The sequence below is a fragment of the Corythoichthys intestinalis genome, chromosome 9 (assembly GCF_030265065.1).
Source record: "Corythoichthys intestinalis isolate RoL2023-P3 chromosome 9, ASM3026506v1, whole genome shotgun sequence".
Classification (NCBI taxonomy): domain Eukaryota; kingdom Metazoa; phylum Chordata; class Actinopteri; order Syngnathiformes; family Syngnathidae; genus Corythoichthys; species Corythoichthys intestinalis.
Window position 1 is genome coordinate 26,385,076 of NC_080403.1, and position 27,150 is coordinate 26,412,225.

The 27,150-nt window shown below is 40.2% G+C and overlaps 1 protein-coding gene and 2 non-coding genes across 3 annotated transcripts in view; 1 reads left to right on the forward strand and 2 right to left on the reverse strand.

The window, feature by feature from the left end:
• Positions 1-21,047, forward strand: part of slc2a1b (solute carrier family 2 member 1b) — a 38,907-nt gene extending 17,860 nt beyond the window's left edge. The window contains exons 3-10 of the mRNA XM_057845677.1: positions 6,174-6,334; positions 8,286-8,526; positions 8,605-8,767; positions 9,120-9,307; positions 9,388-9,492; positions 9,578-9,679; positions 9,759-9,962; positions 13,549-21,047. Coding sequence (XP_057701660.1) covers positions 6,174-6,334; positions 8,286-8,526; positions 8,605-8,767; positions 9,120-9,307; positions 9,388-9,492; positions 9,578-9,679; positions 9,759-9,962; positions 13,549-13,743 — 1,359 coding nt within the window. The 3' untranslated portion in view covers positions 13,744-21,047. The remainder of the gene's footprint in view (positions 1-6,173; positions 6,335-8,285; positions 8,527-8,604; positions 8,768-9,119; positions 9,308-9,387; positions 9,493-9,577; positions 9,680-9,758; positions 9,963-13,548) is intronic.
• Positions 21,048-22,766: 1,719 nt separating this feature from the next.
• trnay-gua (transfer RNA tyrosine (anticodon GUA)) lies at positions 22,767-22,852 on the reverse strand. The gene is given in 2 exon segments: positions 22,767-22,802; positions 22,816-22,852. It is a non-coding gene; the product is annotated as a tRNA-Tyr (tRNA).
• A 243-nt stretch (positions 22,853-23,095) lies between these two features.
• Positions 23,096-23,181, reverse strand: trnay-gua (transfer RNA tyrosine (anticodon GUA)). Its single transcript is given in 2 exon segments — positions 23,096-23,131; positions 23,145-23,181. It is a non-coding gene; the product is annotated as a tRNA-Tyr (tRNA).
• Positions 23,182-27,150: the final 3,969 nt, after the last annotated feature.

A 27,150-nucleotide genomic window follows, 5' to 3' on the forward strand; every position in this document is an offset into this window, starting at 1 on the left:
TACCTCTTGAAAACCATTAACATCGGACTATTTGGGAGTTGGTAGAGCGGATGACTGTAGGAGCAAAGCAGATATCCTTAGGTCGCTGGTTTAAATCCGCCGTAAAATGACTTTCTTTTATGATGAATGACAGGTTATTCTCAACAGCCATAGCTGTACTGAAGAGTTCTAAAACAAAAAAGAACACATTCAAAATCTGCCAAACTACTAAGTTTGGATTGGCATTAATGTATTGGCTAGGCCTGTCGCAATTACAAATTTTAGTAAGCGATATATTAACTCATAAATTATTGCCGACATGCGATATTAATGTCATTTTATTTTTAAACAATTCCACCACTAATGTAGTGACAATAGACCCTACCCACGTGACGTCACAACTCCGCTCTCCTGAATGGTACCGCCCAACTGTCCGTCAAAACATAGTGTTAACCTGTTACGGCTACGTACATTCCTCCTATTTACGGCGTGTTTTTCTGTTCCTTAATATTAATAATCAAAATGGTGAAGGCGTGTGTGGCTGTTGGTTGCACTAACAGAGAAGATGGAAGGAGAGACTTGAAGTTTTACCGTATTCCGAGGGATCCAAAGAGGAGAGCGAAATGGACGGCTGCAATTCGACGTGAAAACTGGGCACCAAAAAATCACCACAGACTATGTAGTAGTCATTTTATATCCGGTAAGATGCATTTAAGATATACTTAGAGGGTTTTGGGCTGACAAATAACCACAATTAAGATCATTGCTAGGCTAATCGCCGACAACATACACGTATGTATGTAGTGAGAGTGCTATCGCTAAACCATATAAACATTAAAAGCCTTAACTCCATTGACAAACGACATGAAATACATTAGACTTGACAGTGGATGTTAGCAATAACAAAAGATTTTGAATTGAAAATTTTGTAACTCACCTTTCCAAGCATAAGATAGATTCCTGCCGAATTTTCGTGGACGAGGACCTGTTTCACCCAACCAGCAACGAAGTATTTATAAGCCTCCAAGCTCTTGAAGTTTTTCAAATTTTCGTGAGAGTAGGCTGATATTGTGTGGACAAGATAATTGTAAATATCAGCGTAGCAGATGTCAGGCAGACAGGGCGAAGACAGTGGGTCGAAAAACATCGATTTGGGCATCAAATATGGATCTGGCGACTGTATAGAACGAAGCTTTTCCACATAACGCCTTTTATGCAACACATCCAGTGAGTTTACGGCATCAGAAAGCACCGGGTCTTCCATGAAATGCATTTTAAATTCCTCGATCAATTGAAACCAATGCTAATACAGAGACAAAATGACGGACAGGTGGGCGGAACCATACAGCGAGCACGTGGTTTTGTGACGTCTGTGGGTAGGGTCTATACATCCTAATAAATCACCCATTCAAATGCAATAAATTGCTATTCTTAAATGAAACACAAACTATATTTGTGGAAAAAAAACACACACAAAATGCATAACCAGTCATTTGAAAGCTTGCTATGTACAGAATATGAAATAAATGAGAAACCCAATGTATGTTGATTGAATGTTATGTTGAACATAATGTGCTTTTATTTCTTAAATGTTAACCGGAAATAGGTTCGCTAGGCCGCTAACCGTAAGCTTTACAGTCCGTAAAAAAAAGTGCACTTCTCTTTTCGTCATACATGTGGTGTTAGTAATAGATTTTTTTGTCATCTTTTTCGTTTGCATATGCTGTTAACCAGCAATTTTTCATGGTTAGCCTAAATGTAGCAATGCTAACGTTTTACAGTGTTTAGTATAAATGTTTTTCCTTATTTTTTATGTCTGAACTTTTAATTCTACGGCGTGTTGATGACTACTGTGAAAGGAATTGGTGTCTCATATGCCATAAAGCGCAGCTGTGAAAATTACCGCTCTTATTTTTATTTACCGTGCGATAAATGGACTTATTGCATATCGCGACAGGCTTAGTATTGGCAAATAAATATGACACAGTTGGATCACTGACATTAATTAAAAAAAAATGTCAAACGTCCGTATTCCATCCAGACAGTTTAATCATATTAATCTTTCACTTTTCTGCTAAAATAAAAAAAAAAACACCGTCTTGGATGATTTCACATGCGGAATGGCATTAGCTGCATGGTCCAGGACTGTTAATCCGCATTGGTTCAAGAAGCAAGTTGTTGGAACAGTGAAAACAGCACGTGCAAGGCCACACAGATCTAAGCGGTGCAAGTGGCAAGGAGTGTGTACGAGGGGGATTTGTTTCATGTGTGTTTTTTGTACACACTCGTGGATTTAAGCGTGATCACGTGAAGACTGCAAAACAATTACTCAATACATTCCCTAATACTCCCTTTGTATTATTGACCCTGTAAGAAGATATAATTTTACTACATAATTTCTAGGTATCTACACCTTTTGTGTCTTTACTTTTGCATAAATGGCAGTAACAGCTAAAGATTTTCTTCAAGACTTGCTCACTCAACTGGAGGGGGGGTGTTAATACATCATTCACCTTGACAACCTGACCGCCAGCAAGGTGGCATGAATGCACAGCTTGTTTTGAGGCCCCGTGCTTTCTGTTGCTAGCGGTTGGACAGGCCTGCCCGGTACTTGTCGTGTGCATCACAAACCAGAGGTCAGTAAGGACGTTTGGATGTGAATACTCCAGTAATGGGTAACATTGTGAGTAACTGCTTACAGCAAATACAGTGGTACCGCTACATGTGAAGTTAATTCGTTCCAGGACCTTGTTTGTAAGTCAAAATGGTCGTATGTCGAATAGGATTTTCCCATAAGAATACATTATAATTCCATTAATTCGTTCCACAGCCCAAAAACCTCTAATAAAACCTTAATAAATACTGCTGGTACTATTACAAATGGCAGTAACACCTAGCAAAACAAATAATAAATAAAAATTGGAATAATAAATAATATAATAATAACAATAATTCCTGTAATAATGTAACGAATCGGGCTCTAATGTGGCGGACGTTTTTTGCTGTACCTGTACCTGAGCTTGGCTGACGTGACAGAGAGAAGAGGGAAAGCTTTATTTCACTTTCAATGTTTTCTTGAGAACACTGTCAACTGCGGGGGATAGTAGGCGTTGCACATGTTGATGGAATAAATGATTGGAAACCTGACGAAGCTGGCGATTTCTTTGGCGATGTTACCACAATAATAATCGTCACCTTAACTATAAAGCAGGGGTGGGCAAACTATTCCACAAAGGGCCGCAGTGGGTGCGGGTTTTTGTTCATACTCATCATGAGGACAACCTTTCACCAATCTGGTTTCTTACAAGTGCAATCAGTTGATTGCAGTCAGGTGCTTCTTGTTTCCACTGAAACCTCATTGGTTAAACTGTCTGTGCTGAATCAGTTGGAACAAAGACCAGGACCCACTGCGGCCCTCGAAGACCGGTTTGCCCACCCCTGCTATAAAGACTGGCGAACGGTGGTCGTAGGAGGACCGTGGAGATGTATTGTTGAGCCAGATCAGGGATGCGCACCCCACGCCCTTATTTTTCTATAATTTGCATCATCATTTCAATGGTAAGCGTCACCTTTTTCCTTGTTTCACCATCTGTACCAACCTTTTTGAAACCTGTGTTGATATCTTTCACAAGAAAACCCGCCGTGCGTTTGTCCATGGTGCTGTCATGTCGTATTTCGAGCATGTCGTCGGAGGTAGAAACAAGTGGCGAGTCAAATTTTACGTCGGATGTCGAAAAGATCGTGTGTCGAAGCAATCGTATGACGAGGTACCACTGTACTTATTTTTTTATGGTGCTTTAAAGACACCACGTGATTGAATAGACCGGCGTGATCATAGTATGGCAAGCTTGTGTCTGATTGGTATAATGGAGTCATGTGTTTATTGTTGCGACATATCATTGGTGAAATTTGTGGAGCTACTGTTGGCATCTCTGACAAAAATAAAGACATTATGTATAATAAAAAGAAAAAAATGTAACGACTTCAGCGTAGCCCAAAATAGTGGAGTAAGAGTAGCTTTTCTTCTTCATGAATCCACTTAAGTAAAAGTAAAAAGTACTTGTTTCTCAAAAAGTTGCTTAAGTAAATTAAGTAAACGCATTACTACCCGCCTCTGCCTTTTATATAAAGCAATCTTTATCATCCACAAATTAACCCTCTTACCCTGGAATAAACGGTATTACATGAAAACAATGTGGTCATGGTGACTCACCCAAAGTATCTATATAAATTCTTCCAGTTTTAATTCGCAATATATATCGCAAACCCCCAAAAAGTCACAATGTCAGTTTTTTCCCCAATATCATTCAGCCCTAATGCTTACTGAACAGATTGGACATCAATTGCCGTCAATGGCAGTAAATGAGTTAATAATGTCTAAATCTAAGCTCGATTAGAGGTCTTGCTGTTTCTAAGTAGGAAAGCTGTGGAATGCACACAAGAGTTTCAAAAGACATGTTAACAAACAGTAAATGTCAAAAATTGAGAATTAGGCTCTGAACAATTTACCAACAAGCAACTAAATTACTCCTGCCAAATTGAGTGTAGTAGAACCCACACTACTGGTTTCACAGTTGAGGCATGAAGGTAAGCTATTGTGTTTGTATGTACAATATATCATTGTGGCGGCTTGTATCTACTTTGCATGCTGGAACCGTCCTGCGCTTCCTGGTGTGACGTCTTTTTGTGGTCTACTTTCCACTCAAACGTGGCTAAGGAGGAAGTGTGGGAGTTAAGCCTTAACTAAAAATATGTCAGTCCTTATCTGTCAATAACTCATTGAATTGACTAAATATGCAAAGATCTCAGGATGATTATGTCAATTTAAATTTAAAAAGAAAAGAAAATGAAAACGGCATTGTCAGTGAAGATGTGAGCGATTGTGAAGGTCATGAGCAGAGTGACACTATGTGATAAGAAGTATCTGTAAGCAAGTGCGAGGTGATAAGTGCTTTCAAAGCTAAGACAAGCCCGCTAGTTTGGTGCTAGTGGGTCCTGTTTACCGTAGCTGTGACACCCACACAACAAGTTGAAATACTTTATTGTGATCTATCTTTTTAAAACCTGTAAAAGTTCATATGGCATCATAGTTAACCAATTAGTCCTCCCACCTTAGCTTTGGGTGTATTAATAGGTTTGATGTGTTAATAATATATCACACTTAGGTAGGATATCATGATTTTTTTTTAATAAACAAGAGGTGTGTTAAAAGTGGAATAATGTCCTATTCATTGTGTAAACATGACATATTTTGGGGGTTCGGGTTAGAGAGGATTAGTGCCTAAACTCGGGTATTTTTTATCCTTGGAAACAAGATTGAAGTTATGGTGTTAAAGGGAAATTCACAACCCCCCACAAAATAGCCTACAAAAATGCCTGATTCATGAGAAGGCTCACTCTACAATTTTTTTTTTTTTGTCGTCAATAGTGAGGTTCACGATACTTTTTCCTCTTCTATTGACATATACTTTTGTTTAAATTTAAAAATACTTAACATGTCATGACTTTCTCATTTTATCAGCACCTTTTTTCGTCCAGTAGGCCTATGTGGTTTTGGTAGTAATGTTTAGTTTACATTAGAATTAAGAGACTTACCCTGAAAAATTGGCCCCATGTAACGGGGCCGTAAACTTATAATGTATGAGAACCCCACCTCAGGTGGACACTGGCCTGCCTTTGAAAATAAACACAAGACCCATGTGACACTCGACCTGGACGTCGATCGAGTCAGCGGAGGTCAAGCAGCATACTAGCGAAGTCACCCACCACGTGGTAACATTTTTGGAATCATGTGAGCGGCGCTGCTGCTGTGACATAAGCATTAACATGCACACACACTAGCAGGCGGAGTTATTTAACCTCTGCCATTCGCTCACCAGGGTGTGTTTATCAACACAGTCGTGGTGGGGGATGGGGTAAATTTGGCAGGAGTAACTTCCTCCTTGCGAGGAAAGGGTGGTGACTGCGCTGTGTCGCCATCAGCTGGCCACGCTGCAGCGGCTCAGCTGTCAGCATCTTAATATAAACCCTAGGAACTAGGAAAAACCTTTTCATTTAATTGGTCCCAGAACAATTATTTATCACAAAAAAGCTTTTCCCACTGATTTTGAACTATCACTTGAAAACCCCAGTAAAGATTAGAAATGACCGTAGCAGTAATAATTTTCATCCATTTCATCCCGTCTTCTCTGCAGATCATTGAGAACTTCATTAATACGACATGGGTCGAACGCTACCAGCAGCCCATTACAGACAACACTCTCAAAGCTATCTGGTCCATCGCCGTAGCCATCTTCTCTGTGGGCGGCATCTTTGGCTCCTTCTCTGTCGGCGTCTTCGTCAACCGGTTTGGAAGGTATTGACACATACGTAGTCACCGCAATTTCATAGAGCTGTGATGTTAAATTTCACCCACACTTCCATTTACAGTGGGGCAAATAAGTATTTAGTCAACCACCAATTGTGGTGTAGTTCTCCTGCTTGAAAAGATTAGAGAGGCCTGTAATTGTCAACATGGGTAAACTTCAACCATGAGAGACAGAATGTGGAAAAAAACAGAAAATTACATTGTTTGATTTTTAAAGAATTTATTTCCAAATTAGAGTGGAAAATAAGTATTTGGTCACCTACAAACAAGCAAGATTTCTGGCTGTCAAAGACGTCTAACTTCTTCTAACGAGGTCTAACGAGGCTCCACTCGTTACATGTATTAATGGCACCTATTTTAACTCATTATCGGTATAAAAGACACCTGTCCACAAGCTCAGTCAGTCACACTCCAAACTCCACTATGGCCAAGACCAAAGCTGTCGAAGGACACCAGAGACAAAATTGTAGACCTGCACCAGGCTGGGAAGACTGAATCTGCAATAGGTAAAACGCTTGGTGTAAAGAAATCAACTGTGGAAGCAATTATTAGAAAATGGAAGACATACAAGACCACTGATAATCTTCCTCGATTTGGGGCTCCATGCAAGATCTCAACCCGTGGCATCAAAATGATAACAAGAACGGTGAGCAAAAATCCCAGAACCACACATGGGGACCTAGTGAATGACCTACAGAGAGCTGGGACCACAGTAACAAAGGCTACTATTAGTAACACAATGCGCCGCCATGGACTCAAATCCTGCACTGCCAGACGTGTCCCCCTGCTGAAGCCAGTACACGTCCAGGCCCGTCTGCGGTTCGCTAGAGAGCATTTGGATGATCCAGAAGAGGACTGGGAGAATGTGTTATGGTCAGATAAAACCAAAATATAACTTTTTGGTAGAAACACAGGTTCTCATGTTTGGAGGAGAAAGAATACTGAATTGCATCCGAAGAACACCATACTCACTGTGAAGCATGGGGGTGGAAACATCATGCTTTGGGGCTGTTTTTCTGTAAAGGGACCGGGACGACTGATCTGTGTAAAGGAAAGAATGAATGGGGCCATGTATCGAGATATTTTGAGTGAAAATCTCCTTCCATCATCAAGGGCATTGAAGATGAGACGTGGCTGGGTCTTTCAGCATGACAATGATCCCAAACACACAGCCAGAGCAACAAAGGAGCGGCTTCGTAAGAAGCATTTCAAGGTCCTGGAGTGGCCTAGCCAGTCTCCAGATCTCAACCCCATAGAAAATCTGTGGAGGGAGTTGAAAGTCCGTGTTGCCCAACGACAGCCCCAAAACATCACTGCTCTAGAGGAGATCTGCATGGAGGAATGGGCCAAAATACCAGCAACAGTGTGTGAAAAGCTTGTGAAGAGTTACAGAAAACGCTTGGCCTCCGTTATTGCCAACAAAGGGTACATAACAAAGTATTAAGATAAACTTTTGGTATTGACCAAAATTCTTATTTTCCACCATGATTTGCAAATAAATACTTTAAAAATCAAATAATGTGATTTTCTGTTTTTTTTTCCACATTCTGTCTCTCATGGTTGAGGTTTCCCCATGTTGACAATTACAGACCTCTCTAATATTTTCAAGTGGGAGAACTTGCACAATTACTGGTTGACTAAATGCTGATTTGCCCCACTGTACGTCCCCATACTAGGAACGGAACTCGTTGGCAAGCCAGGGGCCGCCTATAATTGCAAGTTAAAATAGTAATCTTAGTCTGCAGAATTCTTTGTTGCCTCTGCATTCCGCCACTGGCCCCCCTACCAATTGCGCGATGCAAAGCTGAAACACACTCGGCAAGCGATACTCCCCATTACACTGATTGTTAAAGATATCAGATCCAGACATTGAATTGTAATTACTCTTTGATTTTAAGTGTAAACATAGCCTAATTGCCAATGATTTTGACATTCTCAGGAGAAATTCCATGCTCATGGCTAATGTCCTGGCCCTGATCTCAGCGGCCTTGATGGGCTTCTCCAAGACAGCGTCCTCCTTTGAGATGCTCATCATTGGTCGCTTTGTGGTGGGATATTACTCAGGCCTTTCAACCGGCTTCGTGCCCATGTACGTGGGCGAGGTGTCACCCACGTCACTTCGGGGGGCTCTGGGCACCCTCCACCAGCTCGGCATTGTCGTGGGCATCCTCATTGCACAGGTACTGTCCTTTTTTTTTGCCATTAATGTCTTTTGACAAGACGTCATCAGTCTTCTGACTCTTGTGGTTGGGTTGTAGGTGTTTGGGTTAGAGGCCATCATGGGTAACAGTGATTTGTGGCCGCTCCTCTTGGGCTTCATCTTCATACCGTCAGTGCTACAGTGCGTCCTGCTGCCTCTCTGCTCTGAGAGCCCACGTTTCCTGCTAATCAACAAAAATGAAGAAAACAAAGCCAAAACTGGTGGGTTCAATCTTATTGTTTGGTACAGTTTTATTTTTGTTGGATAAGGTCACCTTGAAGGATGAAAATATATTGAAATTATTAGAAATAAATGAAACTTTGACGCTGAAATGCAAAATGGGTGGAAAGCAGGGGTGTCAAACTGGTACTGAATGGGCCGCAGTGGCCCATTCAGTACCAGACCAAACAAGATGAATATTGTAAATCCAAAATATGCTATGAATTTAAACAATATATTTTTGAAAAAGAATGAATTGCAAAACATAAGAAATATATGTAATAGTTCAAATCAAATGTGCTGTGGTCTTTTCATTGTTCATATGCTCACCTGTGTTTTTTGTCCTTTCTTCAGTTTTAAAGAAGTTAAGGGGCACCAACGACGTGAGCGCCGACATGCAGGAGATGAAAGAAGAGAGTCGGCAGATGATGCGAGAGAAGAAAGTGACGATCTTGGAGCTTTTCCGCTCGCCGCTCTACCGCCAACCCCTCCTCGTTGCTGTCATACTTCAACTTTCCCAGCAGCTGTCGGGCATCAACGCCGTGAGTTCAGAGTTCACGTTGTGTATGTACATTATCGCCTAAGCCCAAACTAAAAGTTATGTTTGATGCGATCATGGCAGGTCTTTTACTACTCAACGAGCATCTTCGAGCAAGCTGGCGTAGCGCAGCCAGTCTACGCCACCATCGGAGCGGGCGTCGTTAACACGGCTTTCACTGTGGTGTCGGTGAGTGTGCAAAAGCCCAACTAAACAGAAATAAAATCAATTTATGTTGAGTGAAGAGTTGTTCATGTATGTTTCCTGTGTGCAGCTGTTTGTCGTGGAGCGCGCCGGCCGTAGGTCTCTTCACCTGTTGGGTCTGATGGGAATGGCCGGTTCTGCCCTCCTGATGACCATTGCCATGGCTTTGCTGGTATGTGATCCCTGTTGGGTCCGAGCCGCGGAAATCCTAGTTCTTCATGTTAACGCGGCCCTCTCTCGTTATTTTCCAGGACCAGGTCAAATGGATGTCCTACCTGAGCATCGTGGCTATCTTCGCCTTCGTAGCCTTTTTCGAGATAGGACCGGGTCCCATCCCTTGGTTTATCGTTGCCGAGTTGTTTTCTCAAGGGCCGAGGCCTTCAGCCATGGCCGTGGCTGGGTTCTCCAACTGGACCGCCAATTTCATTGTTGGGATGGGCTTCCAGTATTTAGCTGTGAGTAAAACATGGTCAAATTTTAAGACCTTAAATCAGGTCTTATCATGAACCTCCTTGATGTTGAACAAATATACATCAAAAAGCATGTGGGGAATACATAAGTACATGAAAATGATCATAATAAACAAAATATATAAAGCTAAATTGAAAATAAAAGTCAAATTTGGCAAATTCTAAATATCTTTGTTTATAAAGCTAAAAAAATAGGAAATAGAAGGAAATGTACATATATACACATATTTAATTTTCTATTTTTAGTATTTTTCTTTATACTATTATATACAGTGGGGAGAACAAATATTTGATACACTGCCAGTGTATCAAATACTTGTTCTCCCCACTGTAGGGCTGCAGTTATCGATTATTTTAGTAGTCGATTAATCTATCAAGATGTTAGTTTAAATAATCGAGTAATAGGATTAGAAATATTTAATGCGTTGCAGAATATATTTTAGTATATATATATATATATATATATATATATATATATATATATATATATATATATATTAGGGCTGTCAAACGATTCAAATTTTTAATTGAGTTAATTACAGCTTAAAAATGAATTAATCGTAATTAATCGCAATTAATCGCAATTCTAACCATTTATAAAATATGCCATATTTTTCTGTGAATTATATATATATTCTGTAAAATAAATTGTTGGAATGGAAAGATAAGACACAAGATGGATATATACATTCAACATACGGTACACAAGGACTGTAGTGGGCATTTCACTCTACTGTCATTTAAATCTGTCTATGCTGCCCTCACTCCGAAGCGTCTACTTTTTCCAAAGCTAGACAGCTAGTGAACGACGCCATAATAATCAGACTTCTTTCTTTTCCATCTGATTTATTAATAAATTGGCCACAAACCATTGTCCCCTTTAAAACTACAAAAAAAAAAGTACACAAGCATTGCATTAGCAACAACGTTAGCTTAGCACGCTACACAGGTTCACAAAACATAAACAAAAAGCGTCTCATACAAAAAATATAACATTTCCCTTACTAACATAATATGTGCATTATTTACAACAACCATACTTACGGACAAATCTTGTCCAAGGATCATATAAGCACAACATTACAACGTAGGCGTCAGCCCGAGACGTCCTGCAGCCATCCTGGCAAGACAACAATAAACCATGTCGCAAAGCGACCACAAGAGTTCGCTGTTAGACAGTACAAAAAGCCTTGCTGTAAAGCTTACCAAAAGGCAGAATACTGTCTGAGCGGGACATGTGCGTTAATTGCGTCAAATATTTTAACGTGATTAATTTAAAAAATTAATTACCGCGCGTTAACGCGATAATTTTGACAGCCCTAATATATATATATATATATATATATATATATATATATATATATATATATATATATATATATATTTATTTATTTATTTTTTTAATTATCGCGTTAACGAGCGTTAATCAATGTTTTTAATTAATCACATTAAAATATTGGGCGCATTTAACGCACATGCCCCGCTCAGATTAATATGATAGCAAAGTGTCATTTCCACTTGTGACTTGTTTTTTTGGTGTTTTGCCGCCCTCTGCTGGCGCTTGGGTGCGACTGATTTTATGGGTTTCAGCACCATAATTATTATTGACATCAACAATGGCGAGCTACTAGTTTATTTTTTGATTGAAAATTTTACAAACTTTATTAAAACGAAAACATTAAGAGGGGTTTTAATATAAAATTTCTATAACCTGTACGAACATTTATCTTTCAAGAACTACAAGTCTTTCTATCCATGGATCGCTTTAACAGAATGTTAATTATGTTAATGCCATCTTGTTGATTTATTGTTATAAATATAATGAACAAATACAGTACTTATGTACTATGTGTTGAATGTATACTGTATATCCGTCTTGTGTCTTATCTTTCCATTCCAACAATAATTTACAGAAAAATATAGCATATTTTATAGATGGTTTGAATTGCGATTAATTACGATTAATTAAGTTTTAAGCTGTGATTAACTCGATTAAAAATTTTAATCGTTTGACACCCCTAATTTTTTTAGTATATATAGTATGGTGTAAAAGAAATAAAATGAGGATCTAAGTACAGTACAACAAGAGAACAGTTGGATAACTTGCATAGCAAAAGTCCGCTAGCTTAAATGCTAAAAAAATGCTAACGTTTTTTTACAATGCTTTTAACAAATCCTTCAAACTCATATTCCCACAACAACAACAAAAACAGTCAAATATATCTCTAAAGTACGAATGCAAAGGAAAATATTAGCTTAAACAAAAACTTACAACCTTATGTTGGTCTTAACAGGGAGCAGCTGGACTCAGTCATCTTACATGAATTATGTCATATTCACTCTTGCCACTAGAGGGCAGTGTATTCACTCAAATCAAATCAAACTGAATGCAAACACTATCAAAAGAAACCATTACAACGCCACTCTAATTAAAAGAATACTCGAAGCAGCAAAATTTGATTCCAAGCTTTTTTCTAATCGAATTACTCGAGTTAATCGATTGATTGTTGCAGCACTACTATTATGCATTTGGAATCAGGGGTCGCGTTAACCGAATATTTTCCGTCATTGACCGTTTTTTTTAAAACGGTGACGGAAAAAACTGAAGTCCACCTGTCATTTTGACAGGTTGCAATTCACACCCCAGACCACAGGGTGGCGCGTGAGAGTATTAATTAGCTATTGTCTCTCTTGATGCATGACGTCGTTGGCTTTACTCAGAGTTTCTTCAAAAAAGTTTCTTCTTGAGACATTTGATTATGCACAAGCGGGCACGCAATTCAAGTCCATGCGCACCAGGTGGAAAGTGTGAGACTGCGTTCAGGCCACAGCAGGTGAACTGTTAATTTCATTGTTCCATATGTTCCATATGTAGCCTAGCCATAGTCAGCTGTTTTTGTCACTGCGGAGAAAAAGTTACATATTCATCTGCTTGATGTGTGATGGCACGGTGTGGATTCTCTGTTAAGCTTGTTCGGACAGAATATTAATTAAAAATAAATGAAAACTAAATACTATTGAATATGTCATTATTATCATTTTAAAAATTTAAGTGACAGGTAAAAATAGATTATGACCGGATTTTTATGACAGACAACGAAAAAGTCTAGCGCAACCTCTGTTTGGAATACTAATTTTTTACGTACTTAGGTATTCCTGTAATGCTTTATGCATATTTTTTTAACTCTTTGAATGATTGACGTTCGTTTATTCGCTGCCAAACCTCCCTCTTCAATTGGCCTGGATGTCTAGCGCCGTCAATGGCAGCCAATGAGATAACAAGGAAAATGTAAAAATGTCCTGCATTACCACAAGAGAATTCTAGAATAAATTTTACCCTGAGACAACCAATTTTTAGTGACCGGTGTTATGGGAAAATAATAATAATAATAATAACTGAGTATGCAATCAAATATTGTATCCGGACACAACATTTTAGGAACAAATCTTTGATGAATTTGACAACCCTCCACCACAACAACACACACATGCACCAATTGCAGTGAATATTCTTTCCTATGAGTCCAAAGACGTCATCTAACACCTTGTATGTCTTCCCTCTTGTGTGCAGACGGCATGCGGCGCCTACGTCTTTGTCATCTTCATCGTGCTGCTGCTCTTCTTCTTCGTTTTCACCTACTTCAAGGTCCCCGAGACCAAGGGCCGGACTTTTGACGAGATCGCATCAGGCTTCCGCCAGAGCGCCGTCACGGGCGGTGAGAAGCACGAGGAGCTCAACAGCCTGGGGGCCGACTCACAGCTTTGAAGCGACCCCCCTATCCCTGGCTAACGGGACAATTCTTGGTCACAGTGAGGAGGGGGACGAGGAGAGGAGGGGGGATTCTACTTTCTAGACAGGTCCCAGCATAGAATGATTTTCACACTGTCAGCACATTTCGGTCGTCTTCACCACGTGGGATCCACCATTACGTCTTCTGCTGTCCCCCCTCTTATACACATAGCCACCACGCACACACGGAACCCTCTACCCCGCGTGTCACTCAGAAAACTTGACGGGTGAGACGTCAAAGAGGTGCGTCAGAAGGTTTTTGATATTTCAAAGAAGGAAGGTTATTTTTATATAGATCTACTTTTTCACTGAGCAACCATACTGTAAAAAATGCTGTATGTAACACTGTAGACTTTCGCACTGTAGCTCCTGCACGGCTTTCGCCTCCAGATGGCGCACTTTTCCATGAAATAACCCCCCAATAAGTTACTGAGGAAAGTGATGTATTTCCCGCCTTGTGATATTATATCTCCGTGTTTCTTTTAATATTTTGTATTTATATTACTTGTTGCCTCTAGATTGACAATATTTTATTCATTTTTAGAGAAAATATATGTAGTAATTGTTAAAGCAAAGGCCACATGAATCCATAAAAAATCTACCAAAAATGGCAATTAAAATATGTGTGCATACATAATACTAACACACACGTATACTATAATCAAAACACATTACGATATTATGCTGTAATTTTGCCATACCACCCCCGCCCCCTTTCTTTTTATTGCCATGTACAGTGAAGAGCAGAAGTATTTGCATTCCTTGTGATTTTGCAAGTTCATCCACTTAGAAAATAGCTCGAGGTCTGAAATTTCAGTCATAGATGCATTTCCACTTATAGAGACATAATCAAAAAAAAAAAAAAAAAAGCCCAAAAACCCAAAATGTTTTTGTACAAATACTTATGAACTTATGAATGTAAATTAAAAAGGAATTATTAAAAAAAAAAAGCCCAAAAACCCAAAATGTTTTTTTTTTTTTTTTTTTTTTAAATAATTCCTTTTTAATTTACATTCATAAGTTCATAAGTATTTGTACACCTGAGAGTCAGCAATAATTATAACACAAGAGTTTTCACTCTGCCTTTAAAAAATGTCCACCTTTACCCCATGAGTAACAACCCACCCACCACCCGTTTGAGCTCATTATTGTCACCTATGCACCCCGCAGTCAATCATAATCCAACTGCTGCCATGGGCAAGACAAAGAAGTCCAAAGACACCAGAGACAGAATTGTAGACCTCTACAAGGCTCGACAGGGTTATGGTGCAGTTGCCAAGCAGCTTGGTGATATAAGATCTACTGTTTGAGCAATTATTAGAAAATGGAAGAAGCTAAACATGACTGTCAATCTCTCTCAGACTGGGGCTCCATGCAAGATCAACCTAGTAGGGTCTCAGTGATCCTAAGAATGGTGAGGAATCAGCCAAGAACAACACTGAAGAGCTGGTCAATGACCTGAAAGGAGCTGGGACCACCATTTCAAAGGTTATTGTTGGTAATACACTAGGACGTCATGGTTTAAAATCAGGCATGGCACTCATAGTGTTTGGAGGAAGAGGAATGATGAGTACCATCCCAAGAACACCATCCCTACTGTGAAGTATGGGGATCGTAGCATAATGCTTTGGGGGTGTTTTTCTTAATTATGGGACTAGACAACTGCACTGTATTAAGGAGAGGACTGTGAGATTTTTGGGAATAACCTCCTTCCCTCAGTTAGATCATTGAAAATGGGTCGTGACTGGGTCTTCCAACATGACAATAGCCCGAAGCAGACAGCCAGAATAACCAAGTATTGGCTTCGTAAAAAGCATATCAAGGTTCTGGAGTGGCCTAGCCAGTCTCCAGACTTCAATCCAATATAAAATGTTTGGATGGAGCTGAAACTTCGTATTTCTCAACGACAGTCCCAAAACCTGACAGATCTAGAGAAAATTTGTGTTGAGGAATTGGCGAAAATCCCTACTTCCATATGTGAAAACCTGGGGAAGCAAAGCAAACAATCCGTCAAAGGGCAGCGGGACGGGCGGCTGGGTAAAAATTCCATGCAGCGGTCCCACTGCCTCAAGCCGAGCTCTCCAATTTTAATACATACATTGCACTACCCTCCCCACTCAATGCCATCACTGTGCTGGGTAATGGGGTGGTAGGTAGATCCCACACTTTTTCTCTATGGCTTGGCTCCCGGGGCGTGGCCTCCCTTCTGCCTGGGCTGCCGGCCGTGGGGGGGTCCGATCTGGCACCGCCTTGCAGCACCTCCTTGCCGTTCTCCTGCTGCCGCCTTCCCCTCTTTCCTCTGCCTGGGTATCTGCCTTGCGCTCCGGCATGGGTCGCCAGCTGGATGCAGGTGTGTCGGCTGGGTGTTGCCTGCTCCGGCAGGGGGCCCTGACCTGTCCTGGGCTTGGTGGGCCATTAGGGGTCCCGCAATGTGCCGGCTGGGTGCCTGCGGCTCGTGGTGGGTGTGGTTGCTGGTGGCGCGTCCCCTCTCCCCATCCCTGAAGGTCGGTTGATGGGGGCGTGGGTGGCCCAGGGAACCATCCTGGATCCCCGGGGGGTGACGATGGCCCCTTTGCTGGACTGCGGGAGGAGGGATGGGCTGCACTGGCTGGGTCAGCTGAGGGGGGGGGTGGTTGTGGCCCCGGGGTGGCGCCAGTGTGGAGTCTTCGCTCGTCTGCGTGGCTATCGCATGTTTGGTGGAATTCGCTCATGGCTGGATGTCAGTGGCCTTGCTCGGGTGGCGGTCCTCGGTGCCGGGATCAGCGATTGGGCAGCGTAGGGTGGGTTGCCGGCGGGCTTTCACTCACAAGGGATTCACACGATTACTGGGTTCTAGATCACAGAGCTGATTTGTGTACACTCCACCCCTCACAATCACTTATTTTCTAGACCCCCCCATGGTGTCAACTGGAAATACATCTAGCTGACAATAACACTAACATATTCATAGTTATTGTGGGCGTTCAATGTTTTTCTTGTTGTTAAGTTTTTTCTGTCTTTCTCTCCTTCTTTCCTCCTGTTCACCCATAACCCCTTTGAGTTCGCTACTTTGTCTTAATAAACAAAACAAAAACAAAAAAAACTTGGTGAAGAACTACAGAAAGCGTCTGACCTCTGTAATTGCAAACAAAGGCTTCTGCACTAAATATTAGCACACACAGGGGTACAAATACTTATGAACCCCAGTAAATTACAAATATTGAAAAAACATACTATTTGAGTTCCGGAATTTTTTTTAGATTATGTCTCGATAAGAATGCATCTATGATTGAAATTTCAGGCCTATAACTATTTTCTAAGTGGGTGAACTTTAAAATCACAAGGGCTGCAAATACTTCTGCACCTCACTGTAGTGTACCCATGAATTGAGGTGTAAAATTATTAAGAGTAGGAATTGACGAAATGAATTTATTATCGCACTAAACAACTAAAATTGCATGCTAGCTGTGCACTAGCATCTATAAAGCTAGCTAGCTCTCGGCTGCATCCTTCTTTTTCCTTGGGGTTATTTTCTGTCATAGATGTTTGGAAAAGCTTCTATTTAGAAGTGCAAGTGGGTGAAAAACAAATGGACCAAAATGAAAGCCAGCCTTACTATCCTGTCTTGGATCAATTCTCCTAGGCCTTGCTATGTGTTCCATTGTGGAAGTGTTGTGCGCTGCTATGTGTCATAGTATTGTTGAGCTCGCGCAGCCTCGCTGTCTACTTCTGCTGTATCACTGCTCTTGTCTCTTTCGTTTGAGGAAACCAGAAAAATACACCTTTAGCAGCACTTTATTTTTCATATTTTCTTTCGTCTCGGAAACAACTCAAATCTTTTGTTCCAGAGGAGAGCGGCTGATGGAAGACTTGTTGTCCGTTAAAATGGGATTGTGACATTGCATATCTTTTTGTTTGATGTTTTTTTTTTTTTGCCGTTGTTTATGAAATGTGCACGCCACTTGTTGGCAAAGAAGCATTATCAAATTGGGATTTTGATCCAAATCAGTTGTCGTTGCAACCATTCCATAAGTTATAAGCAGAATGTTGATGTTCAGTAAAAAGTAATTATGAGGATTTTTAAAAAAAAATCATTCCTGGGTGGGATCTACTACGTTGTAAAGAGCTTCGATTTCCTTTCTTGCATGGGTCCTTGAGACTTCTGCATCCTGGTATGATAAATACCTTGAACCAATTTAATATTGATTTGTGTCACTTGTGGGGGATAATTCATTTTCTACTGAGGAGACCATCTGTGTTTTTCGAACCTAAACGTTTCAAACCCAAACCACAGGCTTCCTCTTTTATTTTAGTCATGGATCTTTAAGACTTTTTCCATGCATCCTTTCATGATAGACTTGTCCACCAAGTTTCATGCTAATCAGTATAACTGGTTTTGACTTTTTCTCCAACTTTCTCGGCACGTGAAAAATGGCTTCAAACTAAGGCTGGGTTCATACTGCAGGTCATAATTAGAGGTAGGAAGTAGACGATTCGATGACTGATTACAATTCAGAGGCTCCGATTTGATTATAAATCAATTATTGATGGAAACCCCCTCACCCCCAAGCTATTAGCTGCTTTTAATTTTTTCATACATTAGTTACAAAAAGTGTACAAAACGCCTCTCAGGCTTCAATAAAAACTATTTCAGTATCAAGTTAACAGTTCGAAACAGTAAATAAAATACTCAAGTCCCCATTCTGTTTAAGCAGCTTTAAACTAAATTCAATTGATTTAATGTTGTGAATCAACCGTTAAAGTTGTTAAAATTGCTCAGGTTAATCCATAATTTCCCTTCTGTCTACTTTCGACATGTGAAAGTTTTAAAACTGTTTTACAGATAGATTGAAGTCAAGATTTTGCCGATAATGGAGTATTTTAGTTAAAAATTAGTTTCGCCACAACAGCCCTCTAAGGACATCTACTGCTTTAAGATGGCGGCTGTTTATTAACTGCAAGTCTGCCATTTCGCATCCAGTTTTCGATACATGTGCTGCTAACACCGTTGAGTCTGTCATTTCGCATCTAGCTCTATATGCATATGATATCTTATCTACCGATAGCATTACAGTATATGGACGGACTTTTTATCGGCGGTCGGCAGCAGTCAGGTATTGTTTTCTTTTTATCTAGCGGCATGAGTTGAGCCAGAGCCGTGAGTTGAGCATTGTAATTATGTCATGTTTACTCTTGGTCCGTTCCTCATTGCGTCCCGAAGACCGCGCCGACTGTGTTTTAGTTTTGCGTTACTTGACATATTTCAAGAAACAGAATTTGGATGTTTGTAAATCGTTCTCGAATCTTCCACGGCTGAATCGCGAATAATGTAAGGATCGGAAATTTCGCACACCTCTAGTCATAATATACAAATCCGATCTTATGGTGTTTTTCCAACTCGAGTGAGGCATTAACTTCACGGTCTAAAAGGCACAAGTCGCATAGAAGCGGACCATTTTGAATCCGATCTGGGTCACTTTCGTATGTGGTTTAAATCTGATCTTGGCCACATTTTTCCAGAATGTGGCGGAAGTCGGAACTGTCAACTCTCCCAAATCGGAATTCATGCAGCAATTACGTCAGCAAAGAGCATGATCAGCAGGCAAGACGACAGCGATGTAGCTGGTTATTTGCGTTAGCGCCATCTTGAACTCGGCTTTTCCTACGCAGGAAGCAGGCTTGACCACAGTCATAAGAAAATATGAGGAAAACGATAAGCATGATGATGCTCGGTTTCTTACTGTGTGCCAAATGAGCAATATTTCAGTTTTGCTTACATGGCCCAGTCGGGGAAAACTGACGTTTGTTTTGATGCTTCTGTGCATACGGGTCAGTTTGCTCATCGCGTGTCGAACTGCGAATAAGTGCTGTTGGAGGCAGTCTTTCAGGTCCTCCGCGTGTTCGTTTTCAATTCAGTTGAGAAGGCCAGACTGGATTGCAAAGTAAAAGACTGGAGGCAAGAGATCATTATTGCGCAGTTTTAATTTCAGATATTTCTGGGTGCATTCAATGACAGAACAAAAGCTGTGTAGAGAAATGCACACCGAACACAGAACTCGGCGTTGCTTATATTATACTTAAAAGGAGGTGTGTCTGTTTGGTGATTAACTCATCTTACAAAATAGGTCATGAGCCTTGCTGGTTGGCAGTTAAAAGTCCATGATTATCTGAGGCAAAACTAACTATCAGCAGTTTCTAGGAAAACAACTCAATTTGATTGCATTAGGCAAGATGCATACTGACTTCAGTGCGCATGCGCAATACTTGAATGGGCTCAATGAACAAAAGCAATCTGAGCGGGCATGCCAAAAATAACATATGACAAAAATCGGGATTATGCATTAAGGCCTGCAGTATGAATCCAGCCTAAAATGGCCAACTTCCTTTTGATTCCAGATATTTCTGGCTTTTGTCCTTGAGACTTTTTATTGTATCGTGTCATGATAGACGTATCCACCAAATTGTTTTTTTCCCCAACTTTCTTGGGGTCACTACCAACTGAGAAATTGTTGCTTCAAGCTATGATGGCTAACTCATTTTTACCTTTGTAGACTTGGGTCCTTGAGACTTTTTCATGCATTCTGTCATGATAAATGTATCCACCAAGTTTTGTGTCAATCAGTGTAACTACTGTCGGAGGCTTTTTTTCTTTTTTTTTTTTTTTAATCCTTGAGGTCACTACTGAGTGTGAAATGGTTGCTTCTAGTTAAGAATGTCCTTTACATTTTTGGGCATGGATCCTTGAGACTTCTCCATGTGTCTTGTGGTGATATAGTCATCCACTATGTTTCATGTTAAGATCAGTTAAACTGGTGTTGGGGGCAATCCCCCCATTTTTTTCGGGGTCACTACAGAGTGACAAATTGCAATCCTTTGCATTTTTGGACATGGGTCCTTGCGACTTTTTCATCCATCTGGTCATGATAAATTTGTCAACCAACCAGTTGGTTTTTATAATACTCCCAGGCCTGGCATTGGATTTATTGGTTATTATTGGAATTATACGTGGTGTTTACTCAGGATCTTTAAACTCTCTTTTCACAAGGATGCACCGCCCCCGCCCCCACCCCCCAAAAAAAGCACTAAACACGGAGTTACCTGTTTTTTTATCGGACCGTGACTATAATTTGAATGTCCTGGTTCTCTTTGTGCCATTCAATCTGTGCCTTTCAAGTGACCTTCAAGTGCACTCCATTCACATAAAAACATGGGATTTTGTTATATGTTTTTAAACATCAACTTGTAAATAAAAATCACCGCAGCCACTCCAAAAATTGTTCAAATAAAGAAAAAGATTTTTATTAGTCATCTGTTATTGCAAAGACGACTGCATTTTAAAAAGAAAAAAACTGCCGCACACTATTCAATCATCATTTGTTACATGTTGAAGGAGTGAAAAGGTGTTCTCTTTTTAGGGCACAAAAAACGTAGTGTTTTAATAATTAAAAACAAATAGATGTGTGTGTTGTTATATGGGAGCGTGAACCCCATTTGTAAGGAAAATGTTATGAACTGATGTTGTTGACACGACTTAAAATTGGCTGAATAAAATAAATGATGCACACAAAAATGCCGCAAGTCTGTTTGTTCGTGTTTAATGTGCAAACCATTGAACAGAAAATTGATTTTGAAATTTGATATTGAAACATATTTCAAATTTGAAACAGTTCTTTCTGACTGGTTTGAGCGCTAACCCTCACAACCACCTTGAACCAGATCAGATCAGTGCTCAATATTACACCACCGCCTATTCTTAGAGGCTTTCCTAAGTGGTGAATAATAACTCACGGTTCTGGCGAACTTTAACCTTCAGAGAGAAAGCGCTTGCTGGGTTCCTGCCGATTTAAAAGCGTTTTCAAGGTCGTTGTGAGCTACAGCTCTCATTAATGAGATACAATACTGCATTAGAGATGCGACCTCCAGGGTGGTTCCAAATCCTCTCCTGCTCCTGGATGGATAAAGAGGATCACCAGTTCAAACGCTTTCTACCTCCACCTCCCGCAGTTCAATATTATTTATTTCATTAAGGGGACAGTTGGGGGTGAGGGGTGCTCAGCAGGGGAGTGGAAGCCCCCACTCGGGCTATGCTTTCTTTTGGAAACATCTCCAATTTTCTCAGAATTGCTATGGATTATGTGGGCTGTAATTGTTGTGACCGACGTGGCCTCTGTTTGATTGCCTGCTTTATTCACATAAGCCTGTCATGTTGGCATGCAACCTTTGGAGAAAGGCAGTGCAAGATACAATCAAGGAAATGTCAAAAAGGCAGTACTGTGACTACAGTATTTTTCGGACTAAACGTCGGACCTGAGTATATGTCGCACCAGCCATAAAATGCGCAATGAAAAGGAAAAAAACTATATCAGAGGCACCGGAGTATAAGTCGCATTTTTGGGGGGGAAAGTTATTTGATAGATCCAGCTAGTGCTGCAACGATTAATCGATTAACTTGAGTATTCGATTAGAAAAAAAATATTCAAATTAAATTTTGTTGCTTCGAGTATTCGTTTAATTAAAGTGGCAAAGTAATGGTTTATTTTGAAAGTGTTTGCATTTAGTTTTATTGCTTAGGGTGGACTAGGCGCTGCCTTCTGGTCTGCTTCTTTTCACATGGCTGAATCCAACTACTCCCTGTTAAGACCAACGTAAAGCTAAGTTTTTGTGTGAGCTAATGTTTTTTAATGCATTCATGATTTAGTTTATACATATATTTAGCCTTTTTTTGTGGGAATATGTGTCTGAACCGTTTGTTATGAGCATTGTAAAAAAAAAAAAAACTTTAGCATTTTATAGCATTTAAGCTAGCGAAATTTTTCTGTGTAAGTTAGCCAATTGTTCTTTTGGTGTACATAGATCCTCATTTTTCCCCAAAAATATATATACCGTTTCAGGCTCAGCTCGGGTATTTCAATTTTTCATGTTCCTTATCCACACTCTAAATTGTCCGTAGGTATGCAAACTTCATCATACAACTGCAGCTCAAGCTATTAAGAGTAGCTCCATTTCATCATCAAGTCTAGTCTTTCAAGCTAGATTTGAACCAACAACCTAAGGATGTCTTCAGTGATTCTACAGTCCTCCGCTCTACCAACTGAGCTATTGAAGGAAGTTGCATGAATTTTTTGTTGTTGTTGAGAACTTCTTAGCTTTTATGAATGACCTACATTTTTATCATTAAAGAACGTCCTTCGAGCGAGCAACCTAAGTATGTTTTCGGTTACTCTGTAGTGTGCCGGCACTCAAACAACCTCGCCATTGAAGGTGCTTAAATGTTGTTTTATATGCAAACTTCATCATACAACTGTAGCTCGAGCTATTAAGAGTAACTGCATTTCATCATAAAGTCTAGTCCTTCAAGCCGGATTTGAACCAGTGACCTAAGGATGTCTTCAGTTATTCTACAGTCCTCCGCTCTCCCAACTGAGCTATTGAAGGAAGTTCCTTTATCCTTTTGTTGTTGTTGAGAACCTCTTAGTAAAGCAACATCTTTTAAAGGGGAAATGTAAACTAAGGTTGGCCAACCATGTTTTTGAATAATATCAATGGCTAAACAATTATAAGCATATTTTCATTATTTTTTTTAACGCAACCCTTCCAGATTCTTTGTTTAACCCATAGCAACGCCCTTGACAACGAAAATGCTTTTCTTCGGCAATCTTCGGAAATTACGTTACACCGGGAAGTGCGAGGAAAGTCCACCATAGAACAGTATTGTTTGTTGCATTGCTTCTCGGTAAGATGCCACGGCGGTGTGTGGCGATGTTTTGTTCTCACTCAAACGAAAAGTTGTATGAGTGGCCAAAGAGGATAGCAGGGCACGTAAATGGACATCTTTCGTTCGCACGAAGCCAATGAATTTCATGCCATCATCAAGTAGTGTTCTCTGTTGCAAACACTTCGAAGATGCCTGCTTCCTTAACCGGTCTGCTTATGATCAAGGATTTGCCAAAAAGTAAGTGTGATTTTTGGATAGATGACTGATGACTTTGTCAAAGCAGAGCTGCTAACTGTTGTGGAATGAACAGTATAAGCTAGCGACGTTAGCCGAGGCTATCCCCGATCATAGTTGTTGTTGCGTTCGCTAGGTTAAGCGTGTTTAAATTGTGTGTCATCTACGATCTTGTCCGAAAGGGTTAATCCACTGTCAATCGGGAAAGGGGTGTGGATGTGCACATAAGCGGGTCGGCGTCGCGGTAATTCACGGTCACGTTGCAGATAGCCTTCTAGTTTGTGTTTCGCCGCTTCGCGAGAGCCGCTGACAGGTGACAAGTGTTGCTTTTAATGTCTGGCAGCGAATCAGTGAGTGCGCAGGCCACGCAGTGAATCATGGGAAATGTAGTCTCGGGACAACACTGAAGTGGTGCTTTGTAATCTATTCGCTTGTGTGAAAAATCTACATTTCCTCACGCCTTTAGACGCCACTTTGTTTTCTTATTGTTGCCACAATAAAGTGGAGAAAGCCATCGGCGACTGTGATATAGTGGATATTATTTAGTTGTAATACGGGAGTTCACCAGTAGAGTGTACGCATGTCATTTAGATGTGTTATTGTTTGTGCCTTACTCCTTCACTAAAAGAGAGAAAAGTTCAGAGTCACTTGGCAAGACGTTGAGTAAAGTTGTAAAAGCCAATAAAGGTGTCGTGTGGGTCACTCGGTCAAGATATAACAACGACTCATCTCCTTCTTTTCCCCCAACGTTTTTATATTATTATTTTATATGCACGAGAGCTGCCGGATCTGCCAAAATGAACATGAAGTCTGATCATTATTTTTTTTAACAATGTCATCAGATAGACAAAAACCTAAAATTATGTGCAAATGCCTGCATCTTCAAATCATGAAAATAATAACAGCCTATATCTTACCAATGTTGTAATCTCGATGGGTCTTGTATCCATTCCATGTCAGGAAGTGTAGGCACATTGTTTGCATCCTGATTAGCGTCTGGCTAATAACATAAAATTCCAATCTCCTCTTCTTCCTCCAACTCTTCAAAAACTTGGATCTCCTCCCTTGCGCTTGATCTATCGCTTATATCGCTGTTTGAATCATTGTTTGAAGGGCTTTGTATGGCGACCGTATGTATGGAGGTGCCATTGCGTTCCCGGTGTGACGTATCACTTCCGGGTTCGTCCCCTTTCAGGCTCGAACTTCGGAAACGCGATTATTTTGTCAAATATACAACATATAAATTATTTTTTCATGCTTTATTTGTTGGACAATGTTTAATTACTTTACTTGTGACCCTATTTGGCATGTGAAGAAATTACTTCACTTTACTGCTTTAAGAATGACCTGCATTTTTATCATAAAAGAACGTCCTTCAAGCAGGCAACCTAAATATGTTTTAGGTTACTCTTCAGTGTGCTGCCGTTCAAACAACCTTGCCATTGAAGAAGCTTAAATTTTTAATGCAAACTTCCTCATACAACAACAGCTAGATCTATTAAGAGTACCTCCATTTCATCATAATGGGTAGTCCTTCAAGCCAGATTTGAACCAACTACCCAACGATGTCTTTATTGACTCTACAGTCCACTGCTTTACCAACTGAACTTTTGAAGGAACTTGCTTGATCTTTTTGTTGTTGTTTGGACCTTCTCTGTAGGGCAGCAGCTGTTAAAATGTAAGAATAATCTGCATGTTATCTTAAAAGACGGTCCTTCGAGCAAGCAAACTAAGTATGTGTTAGTTCTCCAGTCCGCCGTTCAAACAACTTCGCCATTTAAGGCTCCTTAATTTTGTTTTTTTATGCAAACCTTACAGTGCAACGGCAGCTAGAGCCATGAAGAGTACCTCAATTTCATCATAAACTATTGTCTTTCAAGCTTGATTTGAACCAGCGACCTAGGGATGTCTTTTTTTTAATCTTTACTATAGACTAGGGCTGTCAAAATTAACGCGTTAACGCGCGGTAATTAATTTGTTAAATTAATCACGTTAAAATATTTGACGCAATTAACGCACATGTCCCGCTCAGACAGTATTCTGCCTTTTGGTAAGTTTTACAGCAAGGCTTTTTGTGCTAACAGCGAACTCTTGTGGTCGCTTTGCGACATGGTTTATTGTTTTTCTCCTCTCGTTCAATATGGCTGCACGACATCTCTGTTGTGCTTATATGATCCTTGGACAAGATTTGTCCGTAAGTATGGTTGTTGTAAAGAATGTACATATTATTTTAATAAGCGAAATGTTATATTTTTTGTATGAGACACTTTTTGTTTATGTTTAGTTAACCTGTATAGCGTGCTAAGCTAACGTTGTTGCTAATGCAATGCTTGTGTACTTTTTTTTTTGTAGTTTTAAAGGGGACAATGGTTTGAGGCCAATTTATTAATAAATCAGATGAAAAAGGAAGAAGTCTGATTATTAAGGCGTCGTTCACTAGCTGTCTAGCGTTGGAAAAAGTAGACGTTTCGGAGTGAGGACAGCATAGACAGATTTAAATGACAGTAGAGTGAAATGCCCACTACAGTCCTTATGTACCGTATGTTGAATGTGTATATCCATCTTGTGTCTTATCTTTCCATTCCAACAATTTATTTTACAGAATATATATATAATTCACAGAAAAATATGGCATATTTTATAGATGGTTTGAATTGCGATTAATTGCGATTAATTACGATTAATTAATTTTTGAGCTGTAATTAACTCGATTAAAATTTGTAATCGTTTGACAGCCGTATTATACACATAAACACCACTAAGGCATTACTTCAACAGAAGTAGAAAGTAACACACAGTCCCTGCACAAAGACTGGACGAGAGCAACTTCCTGAGGCTGCTTGACCCCAATTTGCTGCAGGCAGAAACAGAAAGGGGCTGGGGGGAGAGGTTTGTCCTTTCAGTTGCGGCCAGGATCTGCACTTTCACAGAAGAGAGAACATCAAGCAGTTTGGACTGTGACAAGCCCAGAAAAAGTCTCCCCTGGGAAAGGAGGCTGTCTGGTTGAGGGACAGCGTGAAAAATAGGAACGAAGAGGAGACGACGACGTCAACGCTGTTATGCAGTGGCCTCGGTCTAAATTAGTGTCTGGCTGTGGATGCTCCTGCCTTCGAATATGTTTTTTTGTTTTTTAATAACGCGGGTATACACACCCCTATTCAAAGTTTTTTGTCATACAAATAAGGTCAGGCTTTGATCATGGGTTTTGAATTGTTTTATTTCTGTGTGTATATGCTTTCCCCCATGATAATACATATTTCCCTCTTTTTTTTCTTACCATATAAAAAGGAGGTGCTTTCTTAAGTAGTGTATTGCTAATATCCTGCTATAATAATGTGTAACATCTGCCATTGGCATATCAAGGCTGGCCCCACTAAGAGGTTTTACAGTATTTCCAAATTGAATAGCAATTTGCAGTTAACAAAGTTGTCAAAATAAAGGAATAACATTGTAAT